The sequence below is a fragment of the Aulonocara stuartgranti genome, assembly GCF_965226115.1.
Source record: "Aulonocara stuartgranti genome assembly, chromosome: 11".
NCBI lineage: Eukaryota > Metazoa > Chordata > Actinopteri > Cichliformes > Cichlidae > Aulonocara > Aulonocara stuartgranti.
The window spans coordinates 7,490,103-7,510,190 of record NC_138947.1 but is presented as its reverse complement, the minus strand read 5'-3'; the positions used below and the strand labels follow the sequence as shown (position 1 = coordinate 7,510,190).

The window sequence follows — 20,088 nt, the reverse complement described above, 5'->3', positions numbered from 1 at the left end:
TAGATCCATTTATAAAGTTAATTGTCTACTTAGCAACCATACCAGAGAGACAGCTAAGTGACATTTAGCAGTGACTGACTCGTCAAGCTCATAATACCACATCTAAATCTGAATTTACATCAACCACATACTGACTACTTGATTGATTCCTGAATCATCCCCAGTAATAAAAATATATATAAAAACACTTGAAATTTAAATACTTGGGATGGGTTTTGTTCTGTTAAGTAACTTTGATGCAACGTCATTCAAACCAGACATTAAATCAATCGTCTCCTCTTTACAACACCACTACCTGCAATACATTTATTTCAGGAAAGTGAGGTAAACAACAGCTAAGAAAGAAGTCATGACCAAATGGGATAAAAGGCAGTCAGTCCCACATTGATGAGATGTGATGTGGTCCATTAAGTTAAAGTAAGCTGAGGGGATAAATCGCTGACCTTGTTGCTTTAATGAAGGTAAATCTGGGCTTTTTATTCACAATGTTACATTTTTGTTGGAGTGCATACAGAGTTTTGTGAGTGTGTTTGGTGTGTGTGAATGAGAGCAACATTTTGAGTTCCAGTGGTGGAGCTGATTGGTAATGAAACGGATCTTCACACCAAAGGTCTTGGGTTCGAATCCACCTTGTCTAATATTATCTTTTCACTACAAATTGATACACTATCACAGACCTGTAATTCATATTGGTAATTTATTACAATTCGGCAACGTTTTATGATTTTGGCAGCTTTTCTAATATGGACCTCAGATTCTTGTTAACGCTCCATGGCAGAAATACATACAAGTACAAAGCCTGATGAAGCAGACAGAAGTAGTACCTCTGATTGGTTCAGCATTTTCACCTCTTACCAGCAGAAATCTCATCCTCTTCTGCTGTTTTTATTAGAATTTTCAGCTTTTTCACCTTTTTTCAGTTACGCGAGAACCAGTTTGGCTCAATGAGTAGCTGAAAAATGTCAGCCTCTTCTGCTCTTTCAGAAGAATTTCAGCTTTTTCACCTCTTTTCAGCACAATTTTCAGGTTCCTTATCTCTTCAACTCTATTTTTCCCAAATTTCAGTTTCTTTACCTCATTTCACAACAAAGTTCTTCCTCTTCACCTCTTTTCTGCTAATTTGAGCTTCTGCTCCACATTGCACATTTTTCCTCTCATCATATCTTTGTTTGTGAACAGAACTCATTTGGCTCAGAGGGATGAGCAGCTGCTGTGAGACCTGGTGGCAGAGGATCAAATCCTACTTGTGACAGTTGCCACACATGTTTCTTGCTTGTATGCGCTCTGCTTTCTTGACACTCTCCAGTGTATCCTTACACATACAGCCATCGTCAGCAAGCACTTCTGCTTCTACACCTCTTTTCAGCAGATAATTCTGCTTTTTCAGTTGTTTTCAGCAGATTCCAATACAAGGCATTCACACTGCATTTTCGCAGGAAATGCAGCTTTTTCTAGTGTGAACTGATGTGCATCATGAGACATACTGTTCAATAATCATGGCCAGTCAGTCTCCAGAAATAGATCCGTTTATAAAGTTAATTGTCTACTTAGCAACCATACCAGAGAGACAGCTAAGTGACATTTAGCAGTGACTAACTCGTCAAGCTCATAATACCACATCTAAATCTGAATTTACATCAACCACATACTGACTACTTGATTGATTCCTGAATCATCCCCAGTAATAAAAAATATAAAAATACTTGAAATTAAAATACTTGGGATGGGTTTTGTTCTGTTAAGTAACTTTGATGCAACGTCATTCAAACCAGACATTAAATCAATCGTCTCCTCTTTACAACACCACTACCTGCAATACATTTATTTCAGGAAAGTGAGGTAAACAACAGCTAAGAAAGAAGTCATGACCAAATGGGATAAAAGGCAGTCAGTCCCACATTGATGAGATGCGATGTGGTCCATTAAGTTAAAGTAAGCTGAGGGGATAAATCGCTGACCTTGTTGCTTTAATGAAGGTAAATCTGGGCTTTTTATTCACAATGTTACATTCTTGTTGGAGTGCATACAGAGTTTTGTTAGTGTGTTTGGTGTGTGTGAATGAGAGCAACATTTTGAGTTCCAGTGGTGGAGCTGATCACCATTGTGCATAAATTTGCATGTCAATCAATGCAGCTGTTCAGCAACTAGAAGTAGCTTCTCACCGATTAGTTGATTCCTTTCATAATTAAAGGAAAATGTGTGTAAAATCACAGACGAGCCACCATCAGAGATCATTGGTGTGCTGTGGTTGATTTTTGTTTTTGGTGTAGCTGTTTTCCTTTTAACTGTTTTAGTTAGTAGCTGCTTACAAATCACAGAATCTCTGTTTGTTTGTTTATTTGTTTGTTTGTTTTTTAATATATCACAGAAGAGAAAAATGCAAAATTTTATGATGAAATCATTAAACTTCAACTATAGACACACAAATTTTGAAAGTTCATACAATTAACCTTTTGCAAGCTGCCTTGACAACGCTGACCTTTGAGTGAACGAGGCATCAAAGAGTTCAAAACTGAGAAGTCTGATGCAGATTAGTGGCTGTGCTGCATCAAGAAACAGTCATGGTTATGAAGACTGTAACAAAAAGCATATCCTTTAAATATAGTGAAGAAACTTTAGTGCCCCTGCTAGTAAGTTTAAAATGCCAGAATAAAATACACACATTAAGAAAATGAGGTGTTCGAGTGTGCTGTTGTGTCAGCAGTTAGCTCGTCAAATATTAAATGTACAGTCATATTAAAGCAAGCAAGAGCAACAAAAACTGCACAAGAAATGATTACAATTATTGCATGATGAAAGAAAATACTCAGTGCAGAGTAGGTGTAAGCACAGAGAATTTGATAATGCATGATTAATATAGCATATTAATAATTAATAATTATTAATTAAGTATATTAATCTTGAGCTGCATCGACTGTGCTGCGGTAATAGTGCCTGTTTCAAGTTACATAAATGCAAGCTTACCACAGCTGCAGTGCTGCATATCGGCCGATCTCAGTACCAGCCAACATGCGCTGATGAGGGTCCACCTGGCCCACCAAGTACAGCAGCGTTACTAAATGTACCCGTGTTTAAATGCATGAATAGTTAAGTATTTGTTTTTCAAAATAAATGGATAAATAATAACATATAATATAATAAAAATTAAAATAAAATAAAATATTAGGTGATCAACAGCCTCAAAGACTTCATTTATTGCATACTGAAAAGTACTTAATAATATAAAGATGAAAAAGAGGTCAAAACAATTCTCTCTTTAAAGTAGGTGCACAATGCGGGTATAAATGCAGTGAAAATAATTCTGTATGATTAATTGTATGATTAAAGTATATTAAGTTTGAGCTGCACTATAAATAATATAATAATTGATTGAGTGATTGATTGATCATACTTTATTCATCCCGAGGGAAATTGGGATGTGATTGGATTGTGGTAATGCCTTTGTTGAGTTGTATAAACCCAAGCATACCACAGCTGCAGTGTTGCATATCAGCTGATCTCAGTCCAGTGTCAAGTTTTAACGCATTTTTGTGAACTTGCCTTCTCTAAAACAAACCACAATTTATTTTCTTAATCATAACCAAATAGTTTTAGCGCCTGATTCTGACCAAACTATGAAAGCTAAAGTGAAAACAAAACTAAACCAAACCAAAACTCCCACAAGGGACATGATGTGGTCTCCTAGTTGACAGCTGTGTGATCTATATCATCGTCACTCCAATTTCTCCAGTCTCCAGAGCTGTGTGTAACAGCACAAACACCAAAGCCTTACCTTATGTTTTTGTTCTAATCAACATGTTAATTGAGACTCTTTGAGGATCCTAGAAAGCTTTTCAGAGCTGGAGTGAGGGCTGTGAACAGCTGTCTGTGTTTTTCAAAAGTCAGTTTTGTTTTCTGAAAAGCAAACCCTTAGTTTGGCGCACAAAGCCGGGGCTGGAATGAATCTTAGTATTCAGAACTCAGTCATTTTAAATGTGAAATGATTTTGCCCTCATCTGAATGTGGACAGGACTACAAGGCAATGTTTTGATCCACAGATGCTCTCTGATAGTTGACGTTCAGTGCTCACATTGACCTGAAAATGCTCAGTGGCTTACATTAAATTTTCATAAATGATGCACTTAATCCGTTTGACTTTTGACCTCCACCTAGATTCGCCTCCACAGCAACCCCATTGGACTGAGTCCCGAGGAAAGTTATTAATGCAGCGTGTAGCTGATGCCCGAGAAGCTAGTCGTAATGTAATGACACAGAACTGGTCCTAAATATGAGATCCTAAATTTAAGATAGCATCTAATTTACAGTTTGTTATATACATCTGAGAGAGTCTTTGTATGTGTTTACAAAACTTTGCCTTCAACTTTATGCATGTGTGTTCATAAAATCCTGTTTATTAGAGTCTGTGCAAAGTCCAGCTCTGGCAAATGGGGGGCCATTCCCTCATAAAATGCTCTTAAAATGCATTGTTTTTTATTTTGTTTCTGAGCTTTTCCACATGTTTCTAACCAAAAAGCAGAAAACTAAATCAGAAGTTTGCTGAAGCTCCATTCAGCCTATCAGATAACACATTTATTTGTTTATTTTTTAACACAGTCGCAAATAAGTTAACCCGTTTAAGCCTCACACAGCTACATTTGTATTAAGTGGGTGATATTTTTGAGGCAGGTTAAAGCACACTAACAGAACCTGCTGAGTGGTTTGGTCTTGTTTCATATAGTGTTTGTATAGGCTGGTGTGACTGAGTGATCGTCATGTGTCATACCTGCAGAAAACCTCCACGCCATCCAGCTGGTAACACTGTCCTCCATTGAAGCAATAGTTGGGCAGCATGTCACACTGCGAGCGGCAACTTCCGTTTATCATCTGGTAGCCCACACGGCATCCATTTGGTAAGGCCGCTGGAGGGGCTACCACAGGGTCTTTTGGTACTGGAGCTCTTGCACCAGGAAATGACCCCCCAGGGAAGAATGAGCCAGACCCGGGAAGCTGTGGCTTGGAACGAGCAGGAGACCCAGCAGCAAGTCGGAGATCTTCATCGGTGTCATAAGCATCAGTTGTGGTGCTGTAGGTGTACTCATCAGCAGTGGGGGATACACCGTCGTCATAGGGTGTAAGATAGTCGTAAGTATCTGGCATTGCCCAGGAGGTTGTGTCGCCACCTTGCAGCTCATGGGCCAGTGATGAAGGTGAGGCGGGGGCGAGGTCTAGGTTGCGCCCACGAGAAGAGGGGTCAAAGAAGTCCACGTGGAGGACATCAGGGTTAGAGGGGTTAGTGGCGGCTGGGGGTGGGGCAGCGGTTGTGGTGAAAAGGTGGTCCAGGTCGAACACAGCTGTGTCCTTGGCATGGATCCAAGGTGGGTCAGTGTGTGGCTGACGCTCCTCTTCATCATCATCCTCCTCCTTGCCCTCGTCAACTCCCTGTTTGCGTGGGTTGCTAGGCAACAGATGCTCCGTCTCAGCTGAGTCGGGGCTGAGCTGTGGTGGAGTAGCCACACTGGCATCTTCTACTGTGGAAACCACCGTTTCACCAAACATGCCACTACTCTGCTCCTCCTCCTCGCCGCCACGGGGGATACGGCCAGCCCTTGGGGTCACGGTGCTGACTGGCTCAGGGGTGGCTGGGCTATTTATTCCAGTTACCACAGCAAACATTTTGTTGACTTTGATTGGCCCTTCCTCTTCATTAAGCAGGGAGGTGACATTGGACGCACTATCCGGCTCAGTGACATTGATCCCAACAGCGTTTCCTGCAAAGACACAGAAAGAGGTGTAAAGTAAACAGAAGGGAATTTTGGAATAGCAAAGAATTCCCACTTTCTGAACTCTCTGGAAGACGCCACTTGCAAAATCATCCAGAGTGAAGAGGCCCAAAAGTGTAAAATAGATGATCTAAAAAAAGAAAATTCTAATATTTTTAGTTTTCAGTTCAGAGACAAGGAATGTGGTTGAGTTTGTTAATTTTTTATGTGGGTTTAAAATGTAGTAAAAAGTTTTTACTAAGTAACATTTGGTAACAGCACTACAAGCTACTTTTTGATATTTTGCATTTTAATTTCACACAATACTTGATCAGAAGCCATCTGACAGACGTCATTTTTGACCACCTTAGCTGCTTCTCTTGCACAGCCTAAGTTTCTGGTGTGATTTAACTACCAATAGCATCTCTTGAAGTCATCATTTGAAAAAAAGGTGCCTTCAAGTTAATAAGTCATAATTCCACATTAGCAGAGTGCAACCTTTTCTCTCAGCAAAATCCGCTTCACTGCAAGAAAAAACAAATGGACATCTGTATTATTTCATTTCAGTTTAATCATATGATCAACACTGCAAAAACGAAAATAAAATACAGTTCTTCTGTCAAAAGCAGGTGTAAGCAATTTAGCCATTTAGCCCCCTTTAACTCTTATTCACTCATTACTACATCTACAGCGGCCTCTATGTGAACTGCAGCCAAAGCTGTCAATCGACTCTGTTAGCATTTGAAAAGTGGCCCATGGGAAACGCCGCCTTACATAAATATCACTCTGCATTATGAATATTCAAGCCATGAATATAATTGTAAACACTGGGGTTTACCATTATGCATGAATTTCTTTTTGAAACTGTGAGCAGAGTCATGCTTCAGTACCGCTTGAATGAAAACATAGAGTTTAATGAGGTGAAAACAATTTAGCTCCCGAAAAGAGACAAATTTGCATCATTAAAAACCTTTTAACCCTCCAATTAACCTATTTCTATGAAACATAGCTGCTTTGACTTGTAGGACCTAAACTGTATGATTCTGACGCTGAGTGACTGCATTATTAACAGTGACTGAGAAATTCCATAAAATACACTTTAAAAAAAAACAATGATCAAACTATGTTAATATTCCTTTTTTGGATATGTTTGTACTGCTGACTAAAAGGTGATGATAACCTCAATTCCCCGAGGATCCCGAAAGCCCCAAACCCTCTGAGCATGTTTTGATTTTTGGATGATTTAATTCACAAATATTTGAACCACTTTGTCACAACTTCAGCAAATAACCCCATTTTTATTAGCTCATTATAAGGCTCTGTGCTCTACATGTATTCCTACACTAAGTTGTCCTTAATTAAATTATAACAAAAGAGGCCCAACAGGAAATTTGTGCTCATGGACCCCCAACAGGTTAATCCGGCTGCAGTTACCACAGATTATTAATTTAAAGCCAAAACTGCAGTTTTCAAATTTCTTTTGTTATCATCTGGACCACTGTGTACCAACATCAGAGAAAGCTGTGCTCTAAGACAGGTTAAAACAAACTCCTATTACCAGTGTAGTTCCTCTAAATTCCAATGCAACAATGGGTTTAATGACCACCATGTTATACGTTATATGCAGCATACCTGCTTAGAGTAGAGATGGACCAATCCGATATTACATATCGCTATCGGTCCGATACTGACGTAAATTACTGGATCGGATATTGGAGAGAAATAAAAAATGTAATCCGATCCATTAAATATCAAAAAAGCACCTCACAAAACTTGCAACATGGCGTAACTCGGCTCATAACCATAGCACGTCAGAGCAGTGTGCTCACGTGATAGAGCGGCTGTGTGTATTTGTAGCCTCCCTACCAAACCGGCATTTCATCTCCGAGGAAGTTATCCCAGAGAGAAGTAAAGCAAGTGTGTAAGTTCATCTCTGAATGTTTGTAAAGCATTCCAGCGTTAAGCTTAACAACCGATTTATGGAGCGCCTCTTCTCTCTCCTTCCCTCTCCTGTTGCTACTTCAATCATGAAACTGATCAATGATCAGCTGATCGGCTTTTCTGTCGCAAGTCCATCTCTCTTCTTTGTTTTTGGCCCACTTTGCACCAGAAAGAGGAAACCAGCGGCTGAACAGCAGCAGCACGTTTAACCTTGATAAGCTATTGTTAGAATGTATTTAATATTACTTTCTACACCAGGATCCTTTTCTATGCAGCTGACAACTGGTAACTGTGCAGGGGCGGATCTAGCAAAGTTTAGCCAGGGGGGCCGATAGGGTATGAACAGGGAAAAGGGGGGCACAAAGACATACTTTTCTTTCTTATTCTCATTTAAAATGTCTAGCTTTTAATAAATAATTATCTGAATCTTACACCCAAAGTTTTAATCTGATGTAAAATATATAGAAGTCCATTACTGTATATAGTAACTGTTAAGTCTAATAAACCCTAGTAAGCTATAGTACTTTTTCCTTTGGGAAGATACCATCTGTGCAGTCTGCAATTCTGTTGAAGAAAGATGTTGAATCTATTTAATTATTCTTGAAAAATAATTTATTTCTCTGTATTTTTTTTTCCACACTGCATCAAATTAAAGTTGATTACGTTGATTAAGCATCATGAGGTGGAGGGTGGGGGGTGGTTCCCTATTTTTTTTTTTTTTTGCTGGGAGTTTGAAACCCTATTAGTTAGGTTGCTTAATATTTCTGTTAAATACTCTTTAAAATACCAGAATAGGAAGGATGGAGTAGGTTTAAGTTTATTAGATTGATCATTTTAGCTGAACTATGAAATATTTTGGGTGCAGTGTATTTTTTACATACAGGTATAACAGAATAGCTTTAGTGTTGTTGTTTATTTAAACTTGAGTATGAACTTATACAAAATGCAGCAAGATATTAAAAAAACAGTTTTATTGATTAAAAAACACTATATCGGATTCATATCGGTATCGGCAGATATCCAAATTTATGATATCGGTATCGGTATCGGACATAAAAAAGTGGTATCGTGCCATCTCTACCTTAGAGATTTTTACATCTGACAATCAGAAAGCTTTTAAGGTAGTTAAATAACCTTGATGAGATGAACTGTGCTGATAAAAAAGCCAAATCAACATCCAAAAGGTGGAAACTATCTTTTTCACCTCATGCAGTAACTTTGCCTTAAATAAAGCTCCCCTTTATGACCTGGCTTGTGAAACAGCCTTAGCTAATAAAAAATTGTGTGCATCCAGAAATAGAAGAAAAATGCTGATCCCAAATAAGCCGTGACATCAGAACTATTACTATGAAATATTAAACCATCAAGGGACTGAAACAGGAGTTGGGAACAGATCACCGAAAACATCACCATCTTTTTGTATGTGACCTGGCCCTGTAAGCAAAGCAGCACAAAGTGAATGCTTATTTATGGGTATCTAACACCAATGTACTCTGCCTATCACCAGGAAGAGGCTTAAAATCAGATCATGGGAACACAAATATTGGCAACGTAACAAGAAAAACTGAAGGAAATGCAACATCTGTTGTTAACTTCTGGATGGATGCAAACTGCATTTCGTTGCCCTGTACCTGTGCATGTGCAATGACAATAAAGTTGAATTCTAATTCTAATTCTAATTAACTACATACATATTCAATAATGATTCAGCTGGTCCTGTTTGCGCTTTCCAGAGAATTTAAGTTTCACAAACCAGTGATCCACACAGTGACTTCACACGCGGAGCTTATTTGTCATTACAGAACGAACAGAGTGGGCTCAAGGAGGCTGGCTAGTAAAACAAATCAAAACGAGGCATGATTGGCTGTATCCTTATCCTTTGGTCGATTACTTCATCCGAGGGTGGCTTGTTGAGTCATGCAGAAAGCTGCTTTGCTGCCGCTCCCTCTTTGGATTAAAAGAATAATTCACTAATGTCTCTGAATGGTGAGGAGCTGGGATTAGGGATTACAGGACTAGAGAATGGAAGGGATTTGGGGGTGCCCTGCAGGGGGGAGGTGATGATCTTGGGGAGACTCAGACAAGACAATGTCTCGACAGCTGTAAGAAAACTGTAACCTAAATTTGTAGTGTAACATGCCATTTATACCGTAAATCATAATGAAACATTGCACTTCATTTTCAGAATGAGTATGTGCCAGTTCTTTCCAGTAAACCAATCACAGAGAACCTCCCAACTGATCTCAAACATAGAAGTAATGTTCTCGACATGACTCTTACCGACTGACACGTTCAGCCGTCAGTTGGTAAATAGTGGAATTTTTTTCACTAACGTCTCTGCTACTATATCTCCTGCTAGTTTTGCTATAAGCCACTAATTGATAATGAAGTGTTTTAATAGAAATTTACATTGGAAAACTGTTTCTTTTAGGCAGGTAGTAGTTTTATTCGGAGGAAAAAAAGATAAATGAATAATGATAAATAAATAAAATGGCTCTTCAGTCTCTTTTGGCAGAGACACAAGTCATATCAGGCTGTGACTCAGACTAAATTTGTTACGGCGATGGTTTGATTTAGTACTCTAGTTTATTACATTTTCCTAGATCCAACTTTCTGCTCAAATGCAATAGTAATGGTTCCAGTCAAAAATATTTTTCCATGTTAAGAGGATAAGATTTCCTAATTAACTGACTACTGTATCAGAGACCAAGGCCTAGTCAGCTCCAATAGAAAAGAAAACATTATGCACAATGAGTTTTTAATAAGCACAAGATATTAAAAAGGTCTTCTGCATGACATATTTATCTGAAGAGAGATCATATCTGCTTTATAAGAAAAGATCGTATCAGCCTGGAGTTTAATATTAATATTGAGTCTGACTGCAATATTCACCATTTATTATCTGCACTCATAAAAAGGACTGACATCACATTTATGTAACCTGTTTTGGGCATGCACTAATTCAAGTCACCAAAGTTGAGTCACCAATGATCCCCACACAGTGAATAAATGCACTGTTGGTCCTGTAAGGAGCTTTGGCTAACAGCCTCCTCCAAAAAGCATATGTGAGGATATCTGCGAGGATCTTTGCTGACTGCTGTTAATCTCAGATGGTGAGGCTGTGGGCATTTTAATCTCTAAACGTTTTCCTGAACACTCGGTGTTATCTCCACTTACACAGCGAGAAGTTCGTTAAATCTCATTGCCACCAAAATTTTATGACTATGACGAGATGTCTGACCAAAGCAAACACACGCCCTTAGATAGTCAGAAGCTGCAATCTAATAGTGGCGTCACTTCACAAGTGCAGAAAAAAAAGAAACATCTGGCTACTGAATATTTTGGTAGAGAAAAAGATTAAAATATCTGAAAATTGTAACTGCCCAAATGACATGTTTAATTATTGAAAAATTACCACAAAATTACAAATAATGAGCCTTGAATATGATAAATAAATTAAAAAATTAATAAAATATGAAAACTGTAGAGATAGACTGGCAAATTTATGATTTATAATTAAAAATATCACATCAGCACACATAAGTATAGGACCATAATTCACCTGACTATGTCACTTCAAGTTTAAAGCTGCAATATCATGAGATTGGGGCCTGTTGTATGTAAGTTCAGTGTGCGGTCTTATCATGCTTCTGGGATCGTGAAAACCTGCAGATACTCCCTCAGACTCACAATTATATTCACTGTATAGTAAACAAGATCACACAGTATGTTCAAAGACGCAATACACTGCACTAAAACAAACTAATCCAAATAAGCGCACGTGCGTAAGGCTCCTTCCAAGCGGTCCTGTCATCATTAGGCAGTAGGCTGTCACATCAGCTGCAAGGTATTTGACAGGTGGAAGCCTTCAGTTTATTCAAAGATTCTTTTCTGGCGCTGCAACATTGAGCTGCATCTTTGAAGCTGCGGTCATTCTGGGGCTAATCCCTCCAGCAGTCCCTCAATGTACTGCTGTTTAACACATCAACTGAGCAGCCAGGGGATAATATGCCAAAACCACAATCTCTCTATTGCTCCCTCACACACATTAAAGAAATGGGCTTCACAGTAACTACACAAAAACATTTTACATGCCTAATATTTGATGCTCACTAGAAAATTAGGATTTAAGATGCGTGCATAAACACACTGCCTTTCGTTTGCTTCCCATATCTCGTGCTCTTTGTCTACACACACCTGATGGGAATAGACTCACCGCATGACAGCTTGTCCACATGAGCACAATATCTGAGACAGACAGACAGTATTCGACATAACATACTCCTCCTTTAGCTGCTGCAACAAACCTGATGAATACAAACCGTACAGGCTGAGAAGCAGACAGTAATGGCTACAGCACAACCGTAGATAATGACAGCAGGGTGATGGTGAGAGATGATGACAAGGCAAGAGAAGTAACACAGTGACAGAGGGAGGGGGGGGGAGCTCAAAGAAAAACTAAGGGAGGGGGTGACAGTGTGAGGGATGGAGTGAGATGGTGAAAAAGCCAAAGTAAGAGTGACAAAGAGAGAGAGAGAGGAGGATACTTTCATGGTCTATGAAATACTCTTGGAGTTTTACTCTCACTATGTCTGTCAGTAGCCAAAGTGAAAAAAGTACACTGCAAAGATCTCCTATCCACTCTGTACTGTCAGCTGTCAGTCACCTTAAATCTAACACTGTTTCTGCTGGATAATATTACAGTATGCTTCTGGTTCAACAGGCAGTGCTTAAAGACCACTGGTGTGTGCATGCTTGACAGCATTTGCAATTGGTACCATTCAACTTACACAAAATTGCATGATCAGATCAGATCCAGAGTCTGTGACGTGTTTTGGAAGAATATGTACACTTTAGTTTCTAGTTCCACATTTAATATTCAGCTGTAGTCAACTGTACTATCAGTGCTTTGCAGTATCATAGGTACACAGGTCTCCACAAACATGTTGAATTAGCAGGGTGATTTGTCGTAGGCTTTCACCGACAGTAATTGCAAGGAGTCGTGACAGGCATGACCGAGCCTTTAGGACAAACATCTCTAATGACTTGTCACTTTGTTACCATACGGGATGTAAAACAGCACTGACATAATTCTGTTGTGAGATATGAGTAATGACAGGACATTACGGAAACTGGATCTTAACATTGCTTCATTCTTGGCAGCTGTTTATGAGCCAGAAAAGCGTCATTCTGAATAAAAATGGAGGATGGGTGGAGCACAAAAATTACCGAAGCTGAGGCTGGCGTCGTGCCAGTCTCAAAAATTTTGGAGCTTGTCATTTGACAGTTTTTAGTGGAATAGAATAGAATAGATCTTTTTCCGTCACTGTTATAAGCACAATGAAACACAGTATAAGTCTGATTTGTAGGATTCAAAGAAAGAAATGAGTTCGGTTAGTTAACATTTTGTTATATGACAGTTTTTCTTATATTCTCAGTTCTTTGCACAAAGTAGATTTGTAATCAGCTCTCCTCACAATCTTTTGGGGTAACTTTACACAGATCTCATGTAGCCAGTATGCCGATATCCACTAAGCGACTCTACAAGAGCCAAACCTCTAACTTAAAGCCTGTTCTCTACTCTGCACAGTGAACTTTTCACCAGCAGTTTGCATCTCTAAAGCTTGAAATCAATGTGGATGTGCACTCGCTTTACTGACAGCTGATGCACTTTACTGACTGACTCTGCATTATTCAGAATAAGCATTTTTTTCTTACATCTTTACATATGCAATGTTGTGCAACCCGCCTACAGTAATTAAAAAATGAGTAAGGCACAGCCACAAAGTTTCTCATACTGTATCACCAATGAAAAAACACTCCAAAGAAGAGTAGAGCTGTTGCTTTAAAACTGTAGTTGCTTTAAAACTACTTGAAGACCTGTTCCTCTACACATGAAAGATAACTTTGAGCCCACATTCCAACTGCTAGACGCTGAGTACAGAAGGCTCATCTACAAGTTAGCACACTCAAACTTGTTTATGCACAATAACTTCTGCAGACAGAACTCATGCGGTCTGCTGTTTGAGACCACAGTGGTGTCAATGTGCCTCACTGTGCATCTGTGGACTGGGCTCCAGTTAAGTGCAATTGTCTTCCTTTCAATGGCTCATTAGCTTAATTGGATTAACGAGGAGGAACCGTTTGACAGACAGCTGGTTAAGGAGCTGCGTCTGTGACAGCCCGAGAAAGTAAGTTCTGCATCACATCGGTACACGGCATGTTTATCCCACAGTTGTTCTAATGAGCTGCAGGTAATGTAGAAAATTCACAATTTATACAGAATAAATATTTGCTATTCAGTGGTGGTATAAGTCACCTGAAGTACTTTAGCATTTTTAATGTGCACAATATCCACAACTAAATTAATAAATGGTATAATCAGGCTATGACTTATTGCCTTGTCTAAGACTCATACATAAGCGTTTCATTGTTTATGTTCATGCCTTCAGAACATAAGAGGAAACTTAAGAACAAAAGGACCAACGTTTATGTAAATGCTGTTACAGAGCTGTTTACCTGTGGGCTGCGATAACCCAGTCTGTGTATGTGTCATTAAAAACTCAGATCTCATTATGATTCGCCGATGATAGAAGCACAACCTCCAACAAAACTAAAAACTAAACATAGAATTTCCATAACACATCAAAGCAGCCACTAACAGTTTCATCACACAGTCAGTTCAGTAGATGTTCTATTGCTTTTAATCATGTCACTAGTGACATCTTCAGTTCTTTTATTGCACATTCAAAACTCACCATTTGTTGCTTGGACCTTTTGATGGTGTGGCTTTGCACCCTGCACTTTCTAGGATTAAGAAATGTTCAACCTCAGCTTTCACACCAAGAATAAATGGAAAGTTCTCAAAGTACACAGAAGAAATAAATTCACCCACAAATCAGCCGAGCAGGGTACATCATAGAGATCGTCAAAGGTTTAGAGCAGATACTAAAATGGACAAAAGGCCTGTTTTACAGTATCATTTTCTCAGTGAATCACACCTCTAAAATTTGGTTGACATTTGAACTTTGGTATTAAGCTGAAAGTTGTCTCATCTTATTTTTAAATCAAAAGTGAGATTCGTGAGTTCATGTGTTGATAACATGGGGATATTTTTTTTTTTTTTGCATTTTATCAGAGACTGTTTTGGAAATTAGTTTTCAAAAGTCCAACATTTTGCCCCTGCTCAAAATAGTTTACTCTATAATACAGTAGGGTTTGCATTAAAAAGAAGAACTTAACCGAACGGCCTTATACCCGAGTAATGCCACAAAACTGGTTAACCTAAGCTGCAAGGTTCAGTCAGAGAGCGTCAGTACAGGATTTTGGACTCTGTCAGGGTCTGAGACACACCAGTTGAGGCTCAAATGAGAAACCACCGAAATAAAAGAGCCTTTGTTTGTTTCCCTCCCACTTCAAATGAGACAATTAAACAGCATTACGCAAGATGACGCCTCACGCCGCATGTCTGTGAATCTGTTTATGGTTGTGATTTTGAGTGTGTATGTGTCTGTGCTGTCTCTCTGCCAGCACAGCCCACTGGTAATTGGGGTGGCTTCCAGCTCCCCCAGTGAAGGGTGTGGATGGTCATAATGAGAAGAGAGAGTTCGGCTTTAGTGTGTGTGTGCGTGCGCATCAGACTGATTGTTAGGGGGTGATGGCGCCTCAAGGCCAAGTGCTGTTAGCCTGTTCTGGCGAGCTGCCGACCCTCAGGCTTCGCCCTTTGTTTAACCCAGATCAGTTTGGAGAGAGGAAGCCACTAAACCACCCACAGACCTAGGGGACTCCGACTGGCCTTGACAGACTGTAAAGAAGAAGTTGATTGATAGTGACAGTTAGGGCCCGCCAGTCACTTTGGTGACCCAGAGTGGACTTTGAAGGTGAAAGGTTGGACAGTGGACAGATGACATAGAAAGGCTTGTAAGCGTCCGTTTAAGCACTGTGGTGCTAAACTGCCCATGATGCTGTTTTGGTGTGTCTACATTACAGTATTAGCTTAAAATTTGAAAGCATGTAACAGATTATCTGTAATCACTTGCTCTGCCAAGAAAAAAGAAAAGGAAAATTGGAGGCAGTGTAAGTTTATTCATCAGTCATAAAGTGCTGTGGAGTTGGGTTGGATGTGGTGGGCAGATAAAAAATATCTACGAGGGGAGGATCCTTGCAAAAAGCGCACAAAGTAGTATTTGTGTGAACTAAATAATGCAAATTGTATTGAAAAAGGGAAATCCTGAAAAAATCAGCATCTCTTTAAAACGAACTAAAGGTGAATAATTACATGGTGCTAGTGGGAAGAGAACTGTTTCTCAAATGGTATTAGTACTCCATATTCTCAGTCTTGGACTCTGTTACGTAGCTATGAGTGACTAATAGTTGAGTGACTAAAAAGTGAATATCTATTTAATTTTTACTGGATCTTCAAGCAGTCCCTTGGATCATCTTTTGTCTGTTTATGGCCCTTTACTTGACTTTCGCAAATAGAACTCATTGCATTAAAAAAAAAATCCTGTAACCTACTAAATCACACAATTTTGTTATTTTGATTGAAACTTCTCACATTTATCTGTAAATATTTTAGCCAAAATCTAATCCAAAGGTGAACAACACAAACATCTACAGAAACAAAGATTGCAAAGTAGCGTAACATAACAGGCATGTTGCTGTTAAAAGGGAATTTTTTCCCCTCTACATATAATATTTTGTGAGGGGTTTGACATACCAAAAGCATTTGAAAACCAATAGACTGAAAAATAACACAACAACTGACATGAGTTTCTAGTTTTACTAGGACAGTTCACATTTTTTGCTTTCTTGACAAAAAATGCTTTCACTTTGAATACACCCTTATCTAGGTGGAATATTTGCCATTCATTTTTCATAGTTTATTGGATTAGTCATTATGGATTTAAAAAAAAACCCACTACAAATAGTATCTTTGCCTTAAATAAAGATTCATTAAAAACACAGCAATCTAACTCCAATTTGATCATGTAGTCATGATAAAACCCGAATCTATCCCCAAAATGGTTTTCCCAAGTTGTTAAAGGCAAAAAACAGGACTTTGGTGTTTTTCTAGTAGTGACTGGATGTTATTCACAGGAATGAGATGATTCTGTGAAGGCGCTGGCACAGAAGTGACCACAGAAGAGACCAGTGAAGCCCAGTGAATGGTGATGAAACAGAGTGACTGAGAGCCTCTTTAACTCATTCTCATTGATCCCAGCTTCAAATACCTGAACCACATGAGAGCCACAGACACATTCCTCATCTCTTATCCCATTCCCACACTCGTTCTAACGAATGGGACACAAGGCCTCTTTATCTTTACTCGTGCTGCTCATTAATATCGACATAAAGCAGCGTTCTGCACTCTGCAACTGTTTTTCCTCACTCTCTCTTATTTTTCACTCATCCATTTCCTTTCCTATTCTCTCTGACCTGCCATCTCCTTACATGCTCCTAACCTCCCCACATCTTACATCATAAATATTACTCATCATGTCATCCCTTCCTCCTTCACTTTCCCTTTCATTTGTGCAATTCTTCCTCTCTATCACCGTCTCTTACCGGTAATTTTCTCTGATTCACACTGATTTCTCTTTTCCAGTCTGACGCTGCCTTTTTTCCCTTCCGTCGTATAAATCCTTTCATTTCTGATTCTACAGGTGGTGGGATGGAGGAAGGATGTGTTGCCATGGATACACTCTCAGCCTCTCTAGGGTTGATGTAGTGCTCTGAACCCAACAAGAACGACATACATACACATAAAACATACACTAACACACTCATGGACAAACACACACACATGCACACTAAATAATACAACATTTGTCTGTGAAGGTTGATCTCAAAGTTTTGTGCACATTTGCTCACACATGAGCTTTTCCTCCACCTCTTTTCATTTCAGTGACAGATTTGGTACAAGTCCATATACGCATCTAAAGTTACACAGTTTGTTTTCCTCCTCTGCTGCAACAAATATGGGTTTATGAGAGCGCAACAGCACACTCAACACCCTCATCTGAAATTTGAATGCCAAATTTTTTGGTATTAATTTATGAATGGTGAGCGGGAATTTCGTACAACAAGGATATCTGCTGCATCATTTTAGGCAGTTGCATTTAGGTGCCTTGAGCAATGAGTGGATGATTTCAGTCTGCTAGTAATTTGTTACCATTGTACAAGGAGTAGCTGGATGTTGCATGTGGACCTTGTTTCTGTCACTAGTATTGAAAAATGGTCAAACACTCGAAGCAACTTGCCCTCTGCTTCCCATGGAGACTACAAAAAATGTCATTATAAAGACTGCAGCCAGATCAACCTTAACTCCCACTACAACCAGCTCACTCCAACTGTCTCACTCATCCACACCCAACAAGTTTCTTATAAATTGGGGTCAAGTATTAAGTTTTGTATCTCATAGTTTAAAAGGGAGTGAGAGAATGATCAGAACGCTCCTCTACAAGGACAATTTATTTCAACGCTTGTAGAAATTTCAGGTCAAATAGCATTGTGTTCAACATATAGCATTGTGTGAATTAAGCAAAGATCACACAAAATCATTGGTACTGACAAAAGAGGCAAAAAAATGATTCAAACTGTTTTGACATTTACTAACTCAAAGTCAACTTACTCAGCTTGTAGCTGCCATTAGAATGACACAAACAGGAATTTTCTTATCTTATGTCCTTTGTCTCTACCTTTCAAACTCCTTACATATATTTCAAAAACTGAAGTGTTTTTTTTTAGTGTTTTGTTTAAATGACAATGATCTGGTTAAGTTTGTTTATGTGTAAATAAAATGTGTCTTGATGGAAAGTCATCAAAGGTATGACGTCTGTGAAGGTTCTCAGTCACTCAGGTCATCGTAGTCTAAGGAGGTTGGAAAGAAAAGCGTCTGGACTTCCTTAAGTTGCTTGAAGACGTTTCACGTCTCATCTGAGAAGCTTCTTCAGTTCTAAGGTCAAACAGTGGAGGGTTCCAGACTTGAGCCCTGTAGGAGTGTCCCCCCAAGAGGGTCAAGGACCCCATACTGATCCTCTACCTAATCACATGAGCCAAGGTGTGAAAACGGGTGTAGCTCGCATTCAGCCAAGGTTTCGGGTCAACTCATTGTGAAACCTGGCCCTACCCTATCATGTGAATTCCTAAGGTCAACAGGCCCAGGATGTGAGTGGGCGTTAAGGTGTCTGGGCAGGAATCTCAAAACTGGGTTATAGATGGCAGACAGTAGGTGTCGTAAGCCACCGCCTCTGTTCAAAGATGGTCGTTCACAGTGGACATAAATGGTATGACTTTTGTTTTTTTTAATTAATGGGATAACAATAAACATCTTTCAATGGTCCAAACACGTAGCCAATCACAGCAAGAACTCCATGCAAATGCTAGATAGTCTGTTTTGGAAAGCTTGGGAAATATTTAAATATATAACTTTAGGAGTTAAATTGGGTCTGGGTTCACCAGCTTGCAGAAGACGATGAATAAACATGAAAAAACTGATGTTTTGACCCATCCATCCACCCCAGCCTACTCCCCTCATAGTTATTACAAAAGGCAAACCTGTTTATTTTGCATGAACCACAATGCTGCTGCATGCATGAATGAATCAGTCAGATGTACACAGATCAGCATTTACTGTTAGCAGGACCTATATCTATCTGGACATTGTAATATAAGACTCTGATGCTGCAGACCCTGTGCTCATTAGTGTCAGAAATACTGGATTTAAAATGTTTTTGTCATGTTACCATGACAATTTCCCAAAGCCTGAAATCAGTTTTATTAAGACTAACTCTGATTAAACAATTTATTTAATGTCCAATCACTTAATGTGCTTGATTGGTGATAAAGACTAATTGCCTGCCTGCCTTGTGTGATACTAGAGTTTACTGTCATGCAAATTTGACCGTAAACTGTGAAGCAAACATCACACAATAGGAAAAAAACAAACCACTATGTAAACTATATAAACCCAGCTGCATAATTATGTCCTTTCCTTCCTGGTTGTTAGCCACGACAGGTGTGTGTGCGTCTGTGTATACGCTCACAGTGGTGTGTGATGGGCAGACTGAATGTTAATATGACAACCTGCAGTAGAGGCGGGAATGCGCACAGCCAGCTAAGGAGAGCTGGTGCACGAGCATGAACTCAGTGACTCGCATCACCAAGGACACGCTCTCAGACAGGCAGTCTAGCACCTACATAACACATTAAAAACAAACACATTTTAAGAGAGATAGACAGTAGAAAGCTGCTACTCTGTAGTACTGGTAACACAAAGAGACAGGTGCAAGCCTACACACAAGCGAAAAAAGATCTGATTCATCTTTCATACATTTTTCACCTTTTGCCTCACACACACACTACCTGCATAAAGACAGAAACATGTAAATTAATGTTCAAGGGTATG

At 39.3% G+C, this 20,088-nt stretch overlaps 1 protein-coding gene across 12 annotated transcripts in view; it reads right to left on the bottom strand.

Moving 5' to 3' along the window:
* The window catches only part of cspg5a (chondroitin sulfate proteoglycan 5a), a 59,277-nt gene that overhangs the window by 31,655 nt on the left and 7,534 nt on the right, over positions 1-20,088 (bottom strand). For all 12 annotated transcript variants that reach the window (XM_082551912.1, XM_082551914.1, XM_082551921.1 and 9 more), the window contains exon 2: positions 4,763-5,747. In XM_082551912.1, the coding sequence (XP_082408038.1) occupies positions 4,763-5,747 (985 nt within the window). The remainder of the gene's footprint in view (positions 1-4,762; positions 5,748-20,088) is intronic.